This window comes from Muntiacus reevesi, chromosome 4, assembly GCF_963930625.1.
Source record: "Muntiacus reevesi chromosome 4, mMunRee1.1, whole genome shotgun sequence".
In the NCBI taxonomy this organism is placed as follows: domain Eukaryota; kingdom Metazoa; phylum Chordata; class Mammalia; order Artiodactyla; family Cervidae; genus Muntiacus; species Muntiacus reevesi.
Window position 1 is genome coordinate 139,685,373 of NC_089252.1, and position 21,417 is coordinate 139,706,789.

The window sequence follows — 21,417 nt, forward strand, 5'->3', positions numbered from 1 at the left end:
CAAAAACAACCCTCTTCAAATGAAGCAGAAGTTCAAAATGCTGTCCTGGAGGAGTCAGTGAAAATGTCAAGTCATTGCCTTTGCCGAGGAGATAAGCACTTGGCCTATACCTTTCTCTGAGTGATAAAGAAGGAAAGGAGGAAGTGTGCTTCCCAGTAAACTTTTTTATTAGCCACAGAGAACTGCATTACAAACACGATGCTCATGAAACAAAGTGCTCTACAGTAAGTAGGAATTGAGGAAATAGAAAATGGATTGTAAATCTGGAAACCATTGCTTTATTTCAGTGAAAGAGAAGATTCTAAATGGTCAAAACAAACAGTCTACTTTTAAAGTTCTGCAAATGGGGTTTGGATTGATGACTCCTATTTAGGATTTTTAATCCTAAACCTCAAACCTATTAAGGCTTTTCCATTTTCAAACTTTTCTCACTCCATTCTAGTCTGTCTTTGGTAAAAGAAAAAAACAAAAAATCACTTGAAGTGACAGGAAATTAATCCAAGAGTTCCACTTTCATTGTTAAGACCGTCTCTTCCAGATTCCACCTTAAACAAAGCTTCCTTTGCATTTTAAAACAGAAAGAAACTCCAGTGTTAGAACACAACAGACATGAAATAATTATTATGTAATAGAAGCAAGATAAGCACACAGTAATATAGTGCAGGGGTTAAGAACCTGGACTGCAAAGAGAGAACACTGCCCTCTGTTTCTTTGCCTGTGAAATGGGGACAATAAATAGAAATTACTTCATAGAAGAGCTGTTGCTGGGGTCACTTATATGAGATCATGAGAAGCACCCAGCACTGGCTAACACTCAGTAAAGACTGGCTGTTATTATGATGAGAAAGACTCAGGAAGGGTTCTTTTGTCATGACTGGTTTTATCACAGAGGGAGTTTACTTCATGGTAACATTGTGAGTCAGTTACCACAGAAGGCTGCAAGCTCCCAGCACAGACATTGTTAAAAGAACCTAGGTCAAAGAAGTACTCTATACAGGCAGTGTTAAACTGTTTCCCTCTCTGGGGTCCCAAACATTTGAAAATAGTACAAGAAAAGGCTCTGTGTATAATAAGTTCTAGGTAAGACAAAACTGTGGTAAGTGAACTAAACAGCGATTAACTTGAAATTGGACTCTGATCCCAAAGGGAACCAGCCAGAGTAGCCCAGTTCTAACTGGCCCTGAGGAGGAAAAACAAGCTTGCATCTATCTCAACTATGATCTGGCTAGATAAGATCTAAGCTGTGAACAGTGCCTTTCAGGTGGATAATACACATTAGACAACACTAAGGAGGGAGCTTTGAGCTGGGGTGTGAGGAACTGACACAGGGAAATGAAGACCTAACATATGAGATTCAGTCTTTCTCAACTCTCTCATTTCAGTCACACAACTTTTCCTTTTCTTTTCTCTCAAATAATTGCAAAATGTATTAAGTTAATCAGTTAACAAAAAGGGGTGGTAGTTGCTATTCATAGTATCAAAGCATTCGTTTTCAATGATTTGTTGCAGAACTCGTTTTAAACAAAGTTCCTTCCCTCATAATGCAAAAATCCACAGCTCTTCCCAAGGCCCTCTCCATTACTCCTCAAATCCCTGAGGAAAGGGTGGAGAAAGAGATCTTCAATGAAAGCTTCCTTATTAATACCTTAATCTTATGTGTGTTTTTTTTAATGCTTTCTAGTTTTAAAGGACTTATAGATTCACGGTTGTAGCTTAGGTAAGCTTTATACAAGATAGCATAAATCCTACACATTTGAGAGGTGAGGAAAAGCTACCTACAGTAGTTAGGCATGTGTGAGACTTGAACTCAAGATGTTTTCAACCAAGTCCTACAGTCTGAAGCCAGAAGCATGTGGCCCTGTGCTCACACTCACTAGTTCTGTGCTGCTGCCTTTCCTGCCTTTAGTGAGCTGGTTCCGTGCATCTTCCTCTTTCCTCCCCAGTTAATTCTGATTGGTGTTTCACCTAATTACTACACAGGAAGGACTTCAGGGAACCAGCATTTACCCAACAAGCATTTATTGAATGCCAGCTAGAAGTCAGACCTTCAAAGAGTTTTAAGCAGAGAGAAACTTAGTCTTGATCGTCATTTAAAAAGACTATAGTGATATTAATCACTTCATCAATTTGAACCAATGATCTAAAAATAATATTTGCATGTTAGCTGTACTGGGGTCCCTAGCTAGCTGTGCTCTGTCCCTATTTGTAAATCCGGAAATAAACTTCAAGTGGCTTCTCTAAGAAAGTTAAGGCCTAGAAAATGTCTCTGCACAGCCTTGGTAAGGTTTCCAATTGTGCCTTGGTAAAACCTCATTTCTACTTATTCAACATTAAGTCATTGTACAATCTTGCACCTGCTAGGTTCTAAGGGCAAGGAGATGAGTTACACACAGTAGATCTTAAACTAAAGGAGGTCAAGGCCTAGAAAAACAAGACTAATGCCCACTCTGAGCTCTCCAAAGCCCTCCCCCTCCTCTGAATGGTCAATCCTCACAGATCCCTGGGCCAGAAGTGGAACCCACTTCCCGGAACCCGGCTGCAGGCACACTAGTCTTTTTCTTTCATTTCTGCAGATTCTCCTCACTCCCTCCCTCTCTGGTCTTTGCGTAAGTCCCAGTTCCCTCTGCCTTGAAAATGCTCCCGGTCTACTTTTAGCTGCTCCTCCTCCTCCTCCAGTCTCAGCTCTCGCCCTGCTGCTTTTTCTGACTTGCAGATCTGGTCAAATCTCCCCATAAAACCCTCTACCACCTGAGACCTTTATCTCAGGTCGTTTTACACATTTGTCGTTTTACATGTACTTGGGTGATTGTTTAATATTTGTCTGCTCTCAGGTGCCTACGCTCCGGGCAGGGCAGGGGCTGGTTTGAGATGCCAAGGCCTGGCACTCAGGAGGCCCTCCAGGAATGAAAACTGAACTGTCAGATGGGGCTGGACTTAGGCGGCCCGGGCCCTGTGGAGGTGACAGGGTGGAGCGGGGTGAGGGGCTCCCCTGGGCGTCCTTACCAACTTCCTTACATTAAGGTACGTCTCCTGGCTCCTATCCTGGCGCTTGTGTGAAAACATAAAAGTCATTTTTCCCAAGCCCCCGAGAGACTGAGCGCCCCTAGATAGCAGACATTCCATTCTATTTGGTGATGGCGGCCCCAACACCTGGCCATGTCTGTTACTTAGCATGAGATACACTCAGAAGATACTAGCCGTAGCCAGCATTTGATGAGTGCCTTCTGGAGGGCGGGATAAAACGGGAGCCGTTATCCAGGGCTTCTAACAAACGTCTATGCTTCAGTTGACTCTTCAAAGAATACAAGCGACGCTACCCCCAACCAAAAAAAAAAGATTAAAAAAAAAAAAGGAAATGTGCTTTCCTCCTCTCCCCTGGAAAACAAAAGCAATAAAACGTCTTCATCAACGTCTTCACCTTTCCAGGCCTCACTCGTCCGCCCCGCACTTGACGGGCGCTCTCTGGACGTCTACACAGTCACTACAGAGGCTGCCAGCGCAACGAGGCCTCCAGGCGTTTTCTGACCAGGAGCGATTTTGCCGAGGACGTACTAGGTTAGGCCCCGCTGTGGAGAGGCTATTTACGGTCCTCGCAGGTAATATTACGGGACTTATAAACACGGGGGTGACGTCTTTGCTTCTTTCCATTCGCTGGCACCTACCTCGCCGCCCGGTTCTCCCGCGCTGGGGCGGAGCACCAGCCCGCCCGCCCCGCCGAAATCCAGCCGCCGGAAGGCTGAGGCCCCGCCCCCGACGCCCCTCCCCCGCCGCAACGGTTCCCGGCGCGCAGGCGCGCAGGGCGGTGCGCCGAGGAGGGGCGGGGCGTGCGCGGCCCCTTAATTACGGCGAAGGGGGCGGTGCGAAGTTGCCGCGGCGCTGCTGCCCAGTCGGCACCAGTTCCTGCAACTGTCTCCTCGTGGCGCTAGCCTAGAGCCTCGCTTTCCCCGGCAGCGAAGGCGGCAGCAGGAGGGAGCGGAGGCGAGCGTACGGCGGGCTCGATGGAGAGCGGCGGACGCCCGGGCAGAGGCGGCGCTTCCACCCCGGCACCCGGGCTCCAGTGACCGACGCTCGCGCTGTGCTCCGCGTCGGAGCGGTCGTCTGCTCCGGGACTGACCCGGCCTCGCTGCCCTTCCCCGCGCCGCCTCCTCGCTTCCCTGCGCCCCGACTCGCTCTCGACCCCACTGCCCGGCGGGGTGGCGGCGGCCGGGGCAGCAGCGGCAGCAAGAACCCGCCTCTATGATGAAGTTCAAGCCCAACCAGACGCGGACCTATGACCGCGAGGGCTTCAAGAAGCGGGCGGCGTGCCTCTGCTTCCGGAGCGAGCAGGAGGACGAGGTGAGGGCGGCCGGCGCGCTTGGTCCCCTCCGCTAGAGCGCCGGGGCGGGGTTGGTGTGGGAGTCCGGGCTGGCCGGGATGGGAGGTCTTTGCCCTTGCCCTTCCCTTTCTCCATCCCCTTCCCAGCAGACCCTCCGTCTAGCCTGGGGGCTGGAAGGGATTAGCCCCCTCCCTTCTTCCCTCCCGCCCCCCCTCCCTCCCTCCTTCCTTCCTTTCTCTTGGGTTGATTGTGGAAACAAAGGGGCTCGCCCAGCCCAGCGCTCTCCCACCGGGTCTTGGTTAGGACGGGAGGCCGAGACGCCTCCTGGCCCCCTGGAAGGTCCCGGGCCGTCTGGGTCCCGCCTAGCAGGAGTCACCACTTTAACCTGCTAATGGAGCGTGAAACCAAATAAAACCTTGAGTGCTAACAGAGGGTAGAAATGGCGTGAATGTTGCAGCCCCAGCCCTTCTGCCCCTTGTTACATTTTCCTCTCCCCTGAAATAGCAGTTTGCGGCTTCAGTTGAATGTAGGCATGATTATGGAATGTCCAGACAGTCCCCGTGCTTTAAAATAAAAACTCAGTCGGTCTGGTTCTATCAGTTCCACTTTTTAGTGGCTCCCTTAATTTACAAGCGCTTGGCGTATTTATACTGGTTTAAAAAAAAAAAAAAAAGCCTCCTCTTTTAAAGTTTTCTGACTATAGAATGATGCGTAGTGAAAAACGTGGAATCACCAGAAGGGAGAAGATGGACTAGAGGTAGGCAAAGTTGCCATTTTCAGACGGTAATCTCTACCTCTGCATATTTATCAGAGCTTCTTTGCTATGTTTGGCTTGACATCTGGTGAGCAGAAGTCTTGTTCTAAGAGGAAGCAGCAGCCTTCTGTTAATTCACTCATCAGCATTGGGTTGATAGTAAGGCCGTTGATGTTTTCCTGGAGAACAGATTATACTTATTTCTGTTACACTTATTTAATTTAAAAATGGTTCACTAGTTTGTTTTATTTTGCGTGGAGCAATAGTAGTAGTCGATTGGTAGCTGATGAAAATCTTTTAGCATTGCCACTTCTAAATGGTTAGGCAGGAGAAGCATTAACATTCCGAGTTCTGCTTCCATAACCAATTAGGTCCAATAAAATATTAAGCTAAAGCTGGAGGCTGGAATTTAATGGCTTCCTTACTGCTAGTCCCTGTAGTTAGGATGAGTATGACATAGTGTACTCTCAGTGACTTATATTGTTATGCTAACAAAAATCAAAGTACTTCAGAATGGTGCTCTTCAAACTCTTGTCTTTATTTTTTTAAAAGAAACCAAGCCTTTTAGTGTTGATCGCATGCTCAGTTGGGGGTCTCTATTGGAATTTAAACTTAAATTCCAAAGGAGTTTTCAAGAGAAATTGATGTTTTTGGCTGGGCCTATTTAGGAGAGCCAGAAAGTAAAGAATGGCTTTTAGCATTCACAAAGTCAACGGGCTTTTTAAGTGCATTCTGTTAAAAAGATGAGAAGGTCCTTGAGGGAAAGACCATGTTAGCACAAAGCAAACGTTAAATATAAAATGATACACCTGCCAAAAGTGATCAAGATAGGTCAAGAATCTCATCTGATTGGCTCACTGTTAGGTCAGGAATCTTATCTGATTGGCTCACTATTTCGTAATTATTCTTTTAGTTGAGCCCTTACTAGATGCTCAGGCACTGCCTGAAGACTTTTAAGTTTGTTACATTTAATCCTCTTAGGGCAGGTTTATAGGTGAGGAGACAGATGCAGAACAGAAGTACTTTGCCCAAATGACGTAATTAGGAAATGGTAGAGTCGGAATTCAGCATCTGGTCCTTGCTGATTCTGGGCTCTGGGCACAGGGCTAGGCCCAGAGCAGTTGGGTGCACAAGATTTGCTGAATGAGTGAGATCGTGCGAGGCTGTTTGGAAGACTTTCCGAAAGTAATCACTTTGAAGTCTTGCCATGACGTGAACGTGGAATTCAGGCTTTGTAAAAACTAAGGTTCCCAGGGGAAAATATGGGAAATGGGAGGAAATTGAAACGGTCTGTATTGTGTGAATGGTAAAGCAAGAGTCTGAGGAGAGCATGAGAAGTTGATCGTAGCAGATAAATGAGTTAGTTTTGTGCTTTGAAATTGTTTCCACTGTAATAGATGCTAGATTCCTAGCCTCTAGTGGAATCAAGAGACCAGTGCCATTATAAAATAAAGAGCAAGATTTGAAGAATTTATTAGATAAGCTCATTACGTAAAACTTCGTAAATCTGATAACCCTAACCGGGAGGTTGCGAAACCAAGTCAATCAGTTTGTTAAGAGAATATGCTCTGAGGGAAGGCTCTGGAATTCTCTAAATAATGCACAGCCAACTTTAACGTCTGGTTTAGATCTTCAGGATCTTCGTTTCTGTAGTTGTGTTTATAGAGTGTAAAGTGAAATAAAATAGTAATTGCTTTTTGACCCTCAAGCTATGCAGTGTTCCAGTCTGGCTTTCTACTTAAGGGGTTCTAAGTAGACTTGAGTTTTTGTAGGTGTTTGTAGGACGGAAGGGTGTTCTCACAGCAGTTTTTATTCTTTGGGGTGTGGTTTTATGTATTTTCCCGTTGCATCTCTTTCTTCGCTGCGAGGTAGATAATAAGCATTAGCATTTGTAAAGGAAGAAATTAGGCAATGGAAGTAACTTGTCTCAAGGTCACAGAAGCTGGCAGATCATTTTGAGCCCAGGCCCTTTATTTCTAAATCTCTTGTTCATTTGATCCTCTCCAGCTAGTTATTTCTATGGGGAACCACCCTTACTTTTGACAGTTGGGCTTCCAGTCAAGGCAACAAGTAAGTATTCCATAGAAGAGCTGAGATCTCTGCCTTTGCAGTGAAAGTGACAGTACATTCACAAAAGGGAACCTGAAATGGATTCCATTGAACATATTTGCATATATGATGGTTGGAACCAGGTTACAAGATGAAAAGTGTTGGCTCCTAAGGAACATGCTCTGTACAGCAGGAGGTTAGAAAGATGACTGATATAAAAAGAAAAAAAAAGTCATAACTCTTTGCAACCCCATGGACTATAGCCCTCCAGGCTCCACAAAAAATTCTCTAGGCAAGAGTCCTGGAGTGGGATGCTGCTATTCCCTTTTCCAGGAGTTCTTCCAGACCCAGGGATGAAACCCGGGTCTCCTGCATTGCACACAGACTCATTACCCTCAGACCCATCAGGGAAGCCCATGAAAGGCAATAAATTACTGGTAAAGTACTATCGGGCTTCCCATCTGGTGCTAGCAGTAAAGAACCCACCTGCCAGTGCAGGAGACATAGGAGACATGGATTAGATCCCTGGGTCAGGAAGATCCACTGGAGTAGGAAAGGGCAAAATTGGTATTCTAGTATTCTTGTATTACTAGTACTCTAGTATTCTTGCCTGGAGAATCCCATAAACAGGGGAGCCAAGAGCACTACAGTCCACAGGGTCGCAAAGAGTCAGACATGACTGAGTGACTTAGCATGCAGGCAGAAGTACCATCAAGTGCTCCAGAGTTAAGATCCAGCATGAGTCATTTGGAGTTGGATTTCAGTGAGTGGGTAGGGAAGGCCCAAACATCATAAACAGAGCAAGAGTTGGGGCTGTGGTCTAATTGAACTGTAGCTTAGGAGAGCAGAGAACAAATAGTGGCTGAAAAATGAAGAGCACCTTCAGTGTGAGATTAAGGAGTTGCTTGCTGCATTTCAGTTTTAGATGTATTCAAGTTTGGGGATGATCTGGCAGCAAAATAGGATAGAATTCTAAAGAGAGAAACAGAAATGACTTGATCCTGGGTGGAATCCAGGCACAGTTGCAAGTGAGAAACGTAGACAGTCTTAAGAACTTGCATTTGGACTTTTTGCTGTAATTAGCTTGTAAGCTCGCTGAGCCAGTAGTCTTGAAACCTGTGGAACTCTAAACCAGAGCTCTAATAAACAAAAACTAAGCCTTCCCTATAGCTCAGATGGTAAAGAATCTGTCTGCAATGCAGGAGACCCAGGATCCATCCTCGAGTCAGGAAGATCCGCTGGAGAAGGGAATGGTAAATCACTCCCGTATTCTTCCTTGGAGAATCCCATAGACAGAGGAGCCTGACAGGCTATATAGTCCGTGGGGTTGCAAAGAGTGAGACATGACTGAGCAACTAACACTACTACTAAGAAATATCACGGCTTCTCTCTACTAGCACTTTAACCCCTAGAATCAGTAAGCCTTTTCAGACTTGTATTCTGGGGCTCTTTCTAAGAGCATTAAGTCCTTGAAGGTTCTTACTTCAAACGGAAACCACTTTCATCAGAATTAACTATCCAAAGGTGGTCTTTTCTAACTGCCAGGAAATGTCACCAGCCTCCTTCATCTGTGCCTGCAGCTTTCTTAGACCTAGAGAAGCTGCTTAGCTTACCCAATCAGCCACTTCTTCAAGGGAAGGCCCTCATGTACGATTTGCATCCAAATTTTTATTCTTACGGGTTTGGTGTATCACCAAGGCTTTCTCCAATTTTGTGAAAGTTTATCCCATCACTTCAGAACATTAACATGCTAGGAGAAAAAAATCATGGTCAACCCAGCTTACCATTATCTACCAATTCATATAATCTTGGTTAAATACATTTTCACAGAATGTGTCTTTATTTCTGATCTTATAGCACTCTGCCTCTATAACCCAAAAAGTAGTACTAGTTTGCTGAGTAATAGAACTTGGTAGTGGTTAGTGGATATATTAACTATTATTGTAACTTAACTACCTTTTAAAATGTATATGTGCGTAGTGGGTGTTCCTAATATACTGCTGCCCTAATCTTGGCCAAATGCCTATGAAACCGTTAAGTACAGTAGAGATAGTTTTAACCATTCATGTTATTCTTGTTTGTGATAATGTGGGAAAGAAAGAACAACAACCCCAAAACAGCTTCTAAGTATATAGTTACAATTTGCAAAATAAAACTCTTTATTATTTAGGGATCATTTAAAGGGTTCTGTGAATAGCTTTGTTTTTTCTGAGAAAGCTGTGGTAATTTATAGTGACTACTTGTTCACTTTCCTGGTGGCTCAGATGGTAAAGAATCCGCCTGCAGTGTGGGAGACTGAGTTCCATCCCTGGGTTGGGAAGATCCCCTGGAAAAGGGAACGGCTACCACTCCAGTATTCTGGTCTGGAGAATTCCATGGACAGAGGAACCTGGTATGCTAGAGTCCATGGGGTTGCAAAGAGTCGGACAGGACTGAGCAGCTTTCACTTTCACTTGTACCTGGAGGCAGGCTGTGACCAAGAGCCATTGTAAGGGTAAAAGCTGAACCACGAAGGGCAGTTTGGGGCCCCTTCTCGTAGGGAGCCAACAGTCCCATGTACCTCCCGCCTCTAAGGGCATGGCTGTATTATGTAGACCTCGAACACGATTTTACATATCCCTCAGTTTACACACTTTTACACATCCCTCAGTGAGGAGGAGTTGGGTGATATAGAGTAATACTATATATTATTCCAATTCACAGACAAACCTTTGTCCAGTAAGATTCAGGGCTGGTTCCAAGTTGATTATCACTATACTATTGCTACTAAAAGTGAGAAATACCTCTATTCCAAATCTTGAAACATTGGGTATCTAAGAAAAACACATATGAAAAATGACTTCTCAACAGTGCCCAGTGAATAGTATTTTATTCTGATAATTGACCAATGCATGAAAAGAGGGATAAGATCTGATAGTGTAGTAGGAGGAATGCTGATATGAAAGTGACCAGGTCGAATTGGGGAAGAAGTGTCTTTACTTTTCACCACTTTAATGCCATTGGCATTGGGGTTTGAGTGTGATTCAAGTTTATTTCTGCAACTTGGTGGGTTGATTAGCCTCCTTTTTATAAATCTTTCCTTTGGTCACAGCTCTGGCTTATCTGGAAAGTTAAATGTCTACTTTCATCTTTGTCATCTTGTCAGACGCACAGAATCTAATAGGTCTAGAAAAGTAGTTGAAAGAGAATTTAAAACCTATGAATGACCCTGTGTGGACCTCTCAGCCGTTAGTGTATCCTCTTATTGACAGAGTTTTTGTAACCTATCTTTTGTTACCTCAGTAATACCATTTGTTTTAAAGCTTTGGTCATTTCTTTCATAAATAACAGTAATATTGGGGTTGGAAGGAAAGCTATGACAAACCTAGACAGCCTATTAAAAAGCAGAGGCATCACTTTGCCAACAAAGGTCCATATAGTTAAAGCTCTGCTTTTTCCCAGTAGTCATGTACAAATGTGAAATTTGGACCATAAAGAAGGCTGAGTGCCGAAAAATTGATGCTTTTGAATTGTGGTTCTGGAGAAGATCCTGGAGAGTCTCTTGGACTGCAGAGAGATCAAACCAGCCAATCCTAAAGGAAATCAACCCTGAATATTCATTGGAAGAACTGACGCTGAAGCTCCAATACTTTGTCCACCTGATGTGAAGAGCTGACTCATTGGAAAAGACTGATGCTGGGAAAGATTGAAAGCAAAGCAAGAAGAGGGCAGCAGAGGATGAGATGGTTAGATAGCATCGTTGACTCAATGGACATGAATTTGAGCAAACTGGGAGATAGTGGAGGACAGAGGAGCCTGGTATTCTGCAGTCTTTGGGGTTGCAAAGAGTCAGACATGATTTAGCAACTGAACAACAACAAATATTGGCCAAAAAAATTTTGTTTGGATTTTTACGTGCCATCTTATGGAAAAAGCTGAATGAACTTTTTTGCCAACCTAATACATAAATATATTCATCCACATATATATATTTAGTGGCAAATATCAATAGACTTACCTCACAGCAGCTCTCTGTGCCCTCATTCCTTTTGTCTTGCACACCTTGTCCCCACTCACTCTCACTTCCATACTGTGTAGATTGTTTCAACTTCCAGCAAATTTCACCACTTTCTCTCAGATTTTGCATCACAAACATCTGAGAGCCAACCTAGGATTGTGAAGCCAGTAAAATCAGGGATACTTTTTAGTTGTCTGAGAGTAGAAAGAAGTCTGTAAAGGTTAGTGCAGCTATGGAATTTAAAGATTGTGATAAGCATTATTTTGAGACAAAAGTATGGATAGAGGTGGATAGTTGGAGAACCCTTCTCTCTAGCAGTTTTTGTTTGTTTTTAGTAACACCTTTCTTAGAGCATTAGTTTGCATGCTAAAGCTACATTGTAGATCTAGTACACTGGGGATGTTATAGAATGTTAAGATGGCTTTGTAGGAGTTGAGAGGGAGATACTGAATAATAATAATAATACTTCGTGGTGTGGGTTTAGATTCTTCCAGTCTATAGAAGGGGTTTTAACTGTCCTTGTCTCCGCTTATACTTTTCAGATTTCTTTTCTTAACACTACCTACCCCCTTCCCCTACCACATAGCCTTGACCTCATCTGAACTCCCAGGTACTCAAGATGAGTAGGCAAGTACTTAGTAACATACCAGTTTCCAAATCTGTACCATCACCAAAGGCTCATCATCAGATCTCTTAAGCTAGTTGTTTAGATACTGATCATCTAAACATTTGGATGCTATACCTTAGGTATTACTCATTTTACATTGATCATTTTTGGAAAGATACATTTGGAGTTAATGGCTTGATAAAATTTAATCACTTTGGAATGTCAGGGGACTCTTGCAGCACAATTTCTCAGCTAAATCATTTGGAAGAGAAGTTCAGTCTTATGATAATGATATCCTGTAGATAAAGATTTGGTTTTAAATCGGAGGCTTAAGTGTTAGTTCAAAAACAGACACAGTCTGTACTGATGGTTTTTCAACATTATTAACCTTATGTAATTTAGTTCTTAAAGACTGTTGTGGTCAAATAGGAATATATTAGTCATTGACCTAGATACATGACACTGAATTTCATTTTTTTCAGAACTCAAACGTTATGAATATCAATGGTTTTGAAACTCCCTGTTTACTCAGTGAAGATGTACTTTTCTGGTGGCTAGTTCCCTGCACCACCCTGTTCCATTATGAAAGTGATCAGGGGGTTGCTTTTAGAGCATAGAATTAGGCAGTAAGAATTTTATCCAGAATACTAGAAACCAGTTTATCCCTAACTCATGCCTAGGAACTAGGAAAAGAAGCTTCCAGCTCTGTGGTCAGAACTGATGGTTACCATTTACTTTTCCACAATACAGGATATAACACTTTTGTACCTTAAACATTTTTTGTTTTAATTTCAAAACATTCGTTTGCCAGTCTTGATATAGGGTCAAAGTCTTTGAATACCACAGACAATTGGCAAGTATACTTTTTGAATAAAATCCAAAGGTGAAATCTGATTTGCAGTTCACTTTGTATAAATTAGGATTTTAACTTTCTAGATTTTTAAAATTTCCTTCTTCCAGTCTTTTTTTTAAAAAATCTTATCCATACTTAATTTGATAGCAATTTTTAACAACCCATCTTTAATGAATTTTTGCAGAGCCTTTTTGGTAACAACTTCCTGCTTTCATTTTATCATTAACACTCAGTGATTACAAAAACAAGTGCAACTGGCAAAATCTGGGGAACAAGCTTGTCATGACAGATGAATTCAACTCAGTTGGTAGGAAAGTAGAAGATCCAACTGGAATGGCCAACAGTACTCACTGTAGTGAGTACAGTGAGGCCAAGTGTGCTTGGCCTACTCGTGTAGGCTAGGATCTGAGGTATGTTATACTCCTTAACACTCAACAGTCTTGCAAGGGTAGTTACTTCTTTTTGCAGAGGAGGACACTGTACCTAAGAAAGCTTGAATTTAAGGCTGTCTTATATTTCACTTTACCAGAATTGCTATATTTGGACTTAGTGGTGCCTTCAATGTCAGCCATGAGTACTTTGGGTGCTCAGTCATGTCTGATTTCTTTGTGACCCCATGAACTGTTGCCCACCAGGCTCCTCTGTCCGTGGGATTTTCCCAACAAGACTACTGGAGTGGGTTGCCATTTCCTTCTCCAGGGGATCTTCCTGACCCAGAGATCGAACCTGCGTCTCCTGCATGGGCAGGTGGATTCTTTACCAGTGAGGAACCTGGGGAACCCCATTAGTATTTTAGCTAAGGCTTTGTCAGTTGTGTTAATTTACAGTGCTTTCTCTGGACTTGCCTCTGTTCTGCCTGTTACACACTTGGAGGAGTGATGTAGTAAAGTCCTGTCCAGATCAGAATTGAGAGAAATGGTGCTCAGGTCCCTTGAGTGTTAGTTGAGCCACCATATGTGGTAATGATATGTCTATAGTCCAAGGCGCGCTGCCCCTCTTCAAATTGAGGGGAGTTATGCACGTGAAGTTGTTCCCTCATCTCCCAACCCAGTTTTTTTGGGGTTTGGGGGAAAGGTGGGACTTGATAAACTGCTGTCAGCCTGGAAGTTTCCATTTGGGCAGATTGGGTACTGGAGCTTACTCATGTAGGTGAATCCTCGGCTGGCTATACATTCCTGAGGGCCAGCACTTCATCGGGCAGTAGGGAGAGCGCTGGGCAGGCAGCTGGCACAGTGTCAGAAAACCAGAATCCGCACTGAGGATCAGGCTTTGCTCTCGGCTGATTAATTTCTGGAGAGAACTGTTTGCATTTGCTTGAAGGCAATATACTAAGGTAATTTTGCAGACATTTCTATTCAAGTTGGTCAAGACGCCTGCCTATTACTTTCATAAACATCATTTGGTTATTTATCATAGTCTTTCCCCACCCCCGTCCTCTCAACTTGGGTGAATTCCAACCTAACCTAGTGCACAAATTTTCACTTAGAGGATGGATATTTACTTCTTGTTTCAGATACTGTTAGAAAGTGAACTGGCAGGGTACTTACTACTCAGTGTATGGGGTTTTTTGTTTGTTTTATAAGTGTGTGCACATTTCATGCTTAATGCTGTTCTTGACCTGGATTTGCGGAGTTTCCTATAAAGGCCAAACAGTATTTTAGGCTTTGTAGGCCATGTAGTTTCTGTTGAAATTGCCCAACTCTGCTGCTGTGGCATGAACAAACAAACGTGAGTGTCCATAGTACTTCTGGGGCTGAGGTTTATGGCTGTGGTCGGGCTTGCAGGTGTTGTTGGTGAGCAGCAGTCGGTACCCAGACCAGTGGATTGTCCCAGGAGGAGGAATGGAGCCTGAAGAAGAGCCTGACGGCGCTGCGGTGAGGGAGGTTTATGAAGAGGTAAGACGGAGAGGAGTGCAGTCTGGGCGAGGTTCACAAGCAAGGCGGTGTGCTTGAGTGTGCACCGAGGGAGAGGCGTGAAGACAATGCTGTCTGGTTGTCTCATTCAACATTTTAAAGCATGTGGCTACAGCTAGCACTCTGGTAAGCAGACTATTTTTTTCTACGTGGTAAAATAGCTAAAAATCAGTGTGGAAATCCCCCAGAGCTGAATAACACACAGTTATATAACAGTTAGTCTCATCAGTGATCAATATATAACGTGATGGCCTTGCCCCAAAGCAAGGTTAGTGTTAACTGAGCAAAAATGCACAAAGAACAAATTCATCATGTGCTGCAATACATTTTCAGACATATAGGAAGCCAGTTGCTTTCATTTTACTGGCTTCGTCTTAAAGTTCAGTAAAATGAGGGCACACACATGCACAGAAACACACTTGGCCTGCTTGTCTTCTCACAACTGATAGAAGATGAAACTTGCTTTTACTCAGGAGCAAAACAGCATAGATCAAGTGCTATAAAAACTTCTTGAACAGCAGTTAGAGCATAATGAGAAGTGAGTGATACAACACCCACTCTCATTGGGTGTTGGTGTGTAATTGGAAAGGTTTTCTAGAGACAGGTCTTAAAGGATAAGCATTCTAAGAGAAAAGGCACATGCCAGTCTGTTAGTTTTCGTTCTGGGTTTGTGGCACACACTGAAGTTCCAGTCTGTCACAGTACCAGGTAAAAGGAACAGGACTGTGCAGTGGAAGGGGTAACACAGAGAAAATAACTTGCATGTAAATTTTGTTACGTAAAAATTTTACATTTCATCTTTTTTTAATAGGCTGGAGTAAAAGGAAAATTGGGCAGACTCCTGGGCATATTTGAGGTGAGTTACAAAAGTAATCCTTATCTTGCTGATAGAATTAATGACTTCTTCCTTCCTAACAGGCCAGATAATCTGGCAGCAGCCTGAGCTAGATATTCCTCTGAAGCTACCAGTAGGCAAGGAAGTCATAAGGATTTAGGAGGGAGGGAAGTAGAAGCTGCTTGACTTTCATATACTGCAATATTCTCAGTATCACCTAAGGGTTTAGGTCTCTCGTGGATACTGCCTGGAAATGAACCCTTTGCCTTCAGCATGTAACACTGGATGATATGCATAATGACTTTATCCTGAAAGGACACCATGAGGATGCAAAACTCAGATGCACAGACTAGATACTAGAAGCATAGAATTCTCTTCTGTAATTTGTTATTACCGAAGGCAGAATGGAATTTGTGGAGAAGAAATTTGAAAGTGACAGGTATTCCATGGAAGGTGGGAAGAAATGAGGTCAGGTCATGAGACCCTAGCTGTTATCAAATATATTTTCATACAAGATTCAGACCTAGATACATGGTATATCAGACACATTGTGATTTTTTTTTTTCAAGATACCCTTTTAAGTGTTAGCTTAGTCCTGCTGATAGGACTATAAATACAGCCCTTAAAGATTTTATCTTTTAGCCTTTTTCAGAAATCAGAAAAAATTCTGATTGTATAGCACCTGGTAGAATTGATGACTCCCAGAATACAGTAACTGTTAAGAGTAAAAGTTCATAAGGTACTATTCAAAATTTTCCAGAATTCACCACTTGTTTTACCCAGTTAAATAGCACCATCTCCTGGTTAAACTGAAAAACAGTGTGAGTTTTCTGTAACTGAGTAACCGCGGACACATGATAACGCATATGTGAACATGCTGACAATATTTTTAAAGGAAACTTCCAATGTTTGTGTAACATGGGAAGGTAACAGTAAGTAATAAGTGCCTTACAAATACTATTTAAATTTCATAGAATCTGAACAGAAAATGGTAACCAGTGTACCTTTCCCTTTCTTTTTCTTTCTTTTTTTTTTTTTTAAATATTAGTACCTTTCCCTTTCAAAAAATAGAAGGGAAAATTAGAATGTTCCTGCCTAGTCACCATGGTGATTTTGATTAATTTGTGAACATAGCAAATAAGTGTATTGATTTTCCAGGCATGGAGTTAAGATGACAGATCCTTAAACATAATGTTTTAAGTGAGAGAGGCCTCTAATTTATTCCTGTTCTCTTTCATTCCCAAAGACATAAGATACTGAATGAGTGAATTACTCAGGTGATTTGCAGTAGAAAAAATTAGGGCAGTTGTCTGACGTCTTAGACTATACCAAACAAGGTTACCTTTAATCAAGGTGAAGGTGAGCCCCTTCCTTTAAGGCCAACTTGTATTTAATTTTGAACCTAGACACAAGGCTAGGTTGGCAGTTTTAATAGGAGTAAAAACTGAGTTGGAGCATTATAGGACATGGCATTCTAGAAATGGACTCTCCTCGTACTATTCTCAACTTTTGCTGTGCATAGTTCACCAGGAAGCTTTTACATACTTAGGCCTCCTCTCAGACTAACTGAATCAGTGTCTCTTTAAAAAAAACTGCATCCTGGGTGATGAAATAGATGGTCAAGGTTGAGAGGCCCTGGTCTAGGTTAGTGGGTCTGTTCATGTTTTGTCTTACATAAATTCACTCTGGTGCTGAGGCTTGTATGACAGAGTATACTTGCCTGTGTTGGCAAGTAAACCATGCTAATGTATACTGCACTGAATTCTTCACTCGAAAATGTGTACATGACTAGCTCTTGTAGATTAAAATGCTTTTCTTTTTATATTGAAGCAGAACCAAGACCGAAAGCACAGAACATATGTTTATGTTCTTACTGTCACTGAAATATTAGAAGACTGGGAAGATTCTGTTAATATAGGTAAATTCCCTTTCCTTTTGCTATCTGAATTCTTTAAATTCATACTACATATGTATTTTCAGTTTGCATCTTAAATTATTTTTTGGCTGCTTTTTAGAGAAGGTCAATATACATCTCCCAATTTGAGTTATCTTACAATTGTAAGTTAACTTCATTTATTTTTATCATATATTTATTTATTTTTATTTCATTCGGTGTTTTTTTAGGAAGGAAGAGAGAGTGGTTCAAAGTAGAAGATGCCATCAAAGTTCTCCAGTGCCATAAGCCTGTACATGCAGAGTATCTGGAAAAGCTAAAGCTGGGTTGTTCTCCCACCAATGGAAATTCTACAGTCCCTTCCCTTCCAGACAGTAACACCTTGTTTGTAACTGCTGCACAGACCTCTGGGCTGCCGTCTAGTGTAAGATAGAGAGAATTGGAAAGACCTCTTCCACCCTGTGCAGTCTTGTGGGCAGAGGCTTCTTTATTATCCTTGACAAACATCTGAATGACGCTTGCAAACTGTCTGAATTTGCCATGCAGGATTTTCAAACAATTTGCATGTTTTTCAGATGCTTTCAAATCTTCTTAAAAAAAAACAAAAGATAGTGTAAAATATTTTAATAAGCCAAAGCCATGTGGAATTTTTTTTAGATGCCTTAACTGTCCCCTCCCTACTCCAGCCCACCCACCCACCTTGTTATTTTGGTTGGCATTTTCACAGCATTTTGTTTTTCAGTGTTTTGTCCATTTGCTGTCAGTCTGTGGGTTTTGTCACATCAGCTTACTTGTGGGTATATTTCCCCCCCTCAAATTGTTTTCTCATTCACAAGGCACACACACAAAAAAATCATTTTCACATATTCAACAAATCCTTCTGTTGTGGGAATTTATGACAATAATTCTTGATATTAAAGCAGTCCATCAACCCAAAAACTTGTTTCATAGGATCACAATTTTAATTCATAGATCCCAGATTTGGACCGTTTCTTTCTATATGACCATATTTTCAGGAATTTGTCAACTTGTCTCAATTTTCACAAGTGGTATTACATCACTAGTTACCCGATATGGCCAATTCCCGTAAAGGGACTCAACAGTCACTTTAAGACAAAGCTTAACTCTGTAGAGCTGGTGATTGTTAGGCAGGTACTATATGCAAATTGAATGTAGTAGATAACATCTTACCATGAAAACCATACTCCTGGAATTTGAGTTAACATGCTCCATGGCCATTTCCCTTTATCTATAATCTCTCTTCACACAGAATACATGAGAACTAGACATCCCTCAGTGTAAGCTAATTTTTAAAACATTTTGTTTTCTAATTTAGTGACATCAGTTAAACTTGCTGGTAAAGGCCAGTCGGTGCTGACTGCATCACAGTTGAGTGAAATGGCCTTCTTGTTCAGCTGTCATAGACCTAGATTGTTAAGGCACCTTAGAACATCTCATCTTTTATAGCTGGTCAGTAGGTCTTATATAACTAAATACTGGGGCTCTGGAACATACCTGGACTAAGAATTTGTCTTACACTTGTCTTTATATTCACTTAAGTCCAAGAATCCCATCTAACAGAAACACATGAATACCTTGTCTGTACTTTGCTGACCAAGTGAGAAATGAGGTGGGGCAAAGTGAAAGATGATTCCATCTATAGACATTAGCTTTTTGTAAACATCATAACTGGTGACTATAAAGTAGAAAGTAAGCATAGTTCCACATTTGTTCTCTAAATTGTCAACCTTTAAAAACATAATTGCTGCTAAAAATAGAATGCTGTTACACTTAAGGAAAATTGGTGCCACTGTTTTGAAAATGAGATCTTGTGCCATAAATGCAGCTGAACTAAATATAAATATTAGTTCACAAATGAATGCTGTCAAAGGAATGAGTAAAGTAAAAAAAACCAATGACATTTCATCCTAAATTATGTGATGTGATCATACATGATCATCCAGAATTTTTATATTTTTCTTTGTACAAAAGTTATATATTCTGGGTGGGTTTTTGTTTTTTTTTTTAAGGAAACATTTTAAATCCCACAGATTGACACTTTGTAGTTTTTTCTCAGTAATCTCTGAAGTTTCTTTAAATTATATACTTAACACAGCAGAGAGAACTGGATTGTTTTTGTATATAAGACTTGTGTCCACCTGAAATGTCAGAAGTATTGGGGGTGGGGGGCTGGGTATCTTGTATATGATATTATTAGAAGTAATAATGCATGAACTTATTTTATAAACTCTTGGACTATGTATTTGACATGTAAAATATGTACAGTATTAATGTCAGCCATTTCTTAAAAGTGAGCCTATAAATATTGTTGTATAATTTTCTTTGGTCAGAAACATTTGGACTAAGTAGTACCATTGGGTCAGGATTTTCTTCAGTGCTGTTTAGCAAACCACCTGTCTTTAGTCTGTGCATCTAGGAAAAATTTGTATAATGCATCAAAATACTTCAGTTGTCACACTTTAAATTTCACACTTCACTATTCTTTTGGAACCCAGCCTAGCAAAATTTCCTAGAGGAAAGGCCCTAAGGAGATTTATTTCTGTTAAGAGAAAAAGCCGACTTCGGCAGACTCGAGCTGAACCTACTGTAGATAACAAATAGTGTCTACTATCTCAACTCTCCGAAGTTTACAGAGTGTTGAGACTGTCACCTGTGCTTTCTGCCAGGCAGCAGGATAAATTTGGGCAGCTAAAATGTTCAGTGTGCCTCCTAATTTAAAGTTTATAAAGTAACTTGTAGACACAAAGTAGCAACTGGCTTGCATGTTTGTTGCTGGGTCCTTGGTGGTTTTTGTTTTTTTTTTTTTTGTAAACTGGTGAAATTTTTCAACCAGGCATATGCCATTCAATTTTCTGTCAATCACACAGAACTGAAGGGGAAATGATTGTTGTATACACTTTGCTTTGCATGGTCTCATTTGAGATAATTGGTGTAAGAATCTTGACTTTTTTTATATTTGGAAACATCAAATAAAAAATGGAAAAGAATTTTTTTTAACACAGCTTAGCACTGTCAAAGTGAAAACTTGTCTGGTGTTCCACAGTAACAGCTTTACTTACTGTCTTCCCATTGACGGCCACATAATTTTCTGCTAGTCGTTTATTTATACACTTCTGTTTTATGATTCTTACTTGTGGAATTAACTAACATAAAAGGAAGGGCTCACCAGTAAGGTGAGCCTCTCCCACTGTATGTTTTCCATCTTATACAGGACATCACTCATGCCACTGTGGTTGTCTTAATTTATTGCTATTCTCTTTTCCTAATGGAGTTTGTGTTATAATAATTAATTTTCAAGGGGCTTGGCTTATCCTGAGTACTTTGGTGTAATATGTTGCAGATACTTTCTACACTGTGGTCACATTAATTATTACAGCTGTTTTAAAAAGGTAACTAACTGGTGAGGCCATTTTCTTTACCCAAAATAATTGTTTATGTAAGATGAACTTTAGAATCCTCACATAAAAGTTCTACTCAGATCTCATTTGGTTTTGATTAAGATTTTAAATTGGAAGAAAAGAGAAAGCTTGGCATTTTCTAATGTCTTCACATTGGAATACAAGAATCTTCTACAGATCTCTTACACAGATCTAGTTAAACACTAGTTGAGTTTATCAAAGTATGATTTGTGACAGATATTACAGCTGTAATGTTGTAGCTGACTGTCCTCAAATGAAGTTTCCATCCAGTACAGTTACCTTGTTTAATAAATTCTTAATGCAACATTCACCGTTAGCTGCACAATGGTCAGCATTTGCTTTATGCCCAGCGTTAGTGCAGCAGCATAGAACAAGTTTCTACCCTCAAGGAACTTTAGTGAGGCAAAAAGAGGAGTTATTTATACATCAGAAAATGTCCTTGAAGATGTAAGCTCTATTTTTTAAGACATGTACCATCTTCAAAAACAAAGGCTTTCTTTAAAAATGTGATCCCCATCAGATACTTTGATGCATTTTGTATGGAACTGTAGGACAAAACTCAAGTTGAAAAGTGATCTCACCCCTGGTGCTGCTCCTCTCCTTTTAGTACCTTCCTGACTAGTTCCCTGGTGGCTCAGCTGGTGAAAAATCCACCTACAATGCGGGAGACCTGGGTTTGATCCCTGAAGTCAGCAAGATCCCCTGGAGAAGGGAAAGGCAACCCAGTCCAGTATTCGCTAATTCCATGGACTGTAGAGTT

The 21,417-nt window shown here is 41.4% G+C and overlaps 1 protein-coding gene across 2 annotated transcripts; it reads left to right on the forward strand.

Annotated features, from left to right (window-relative positions):
- Positions 1-3,873: 3,873 nt before the first annotated feature.
- On the forward strand, positions 3,874-20,239 carry NUDT4 (nudix hydrolase 4). Of its 2 annotated transcripts, none has more exons than XM_065934203.1 (5): positions 3,874-4,335; positions 14,360-14,470; positions 15,300-15,344; positions 17,154-17,241; positions 17,448-20,239. In XM_065934203.1, the coding sequence occupies exons 1-5, from the start codon at positions 4,237-4,239 to the stop codon at positions 17,648-17,650; spliced, it is 546 nt and encodes a 181-aa protein (XP_065790275.1). In that variant the 5' UTR covers positions 3,874-4,236; the 3' UTR covers positions 17,651-20,239. The 2 variants fall into 2 exon arrangements, with proteins under 2 accessions (XP_065790275.1, XP_065790276.1); XM_065934204.1 differs by having other exon boundaries at positions 17,157-17,241.
- The last annotated feature ends 1,178 nt before the right edge of the window (positions 20,240-21,417 follow it).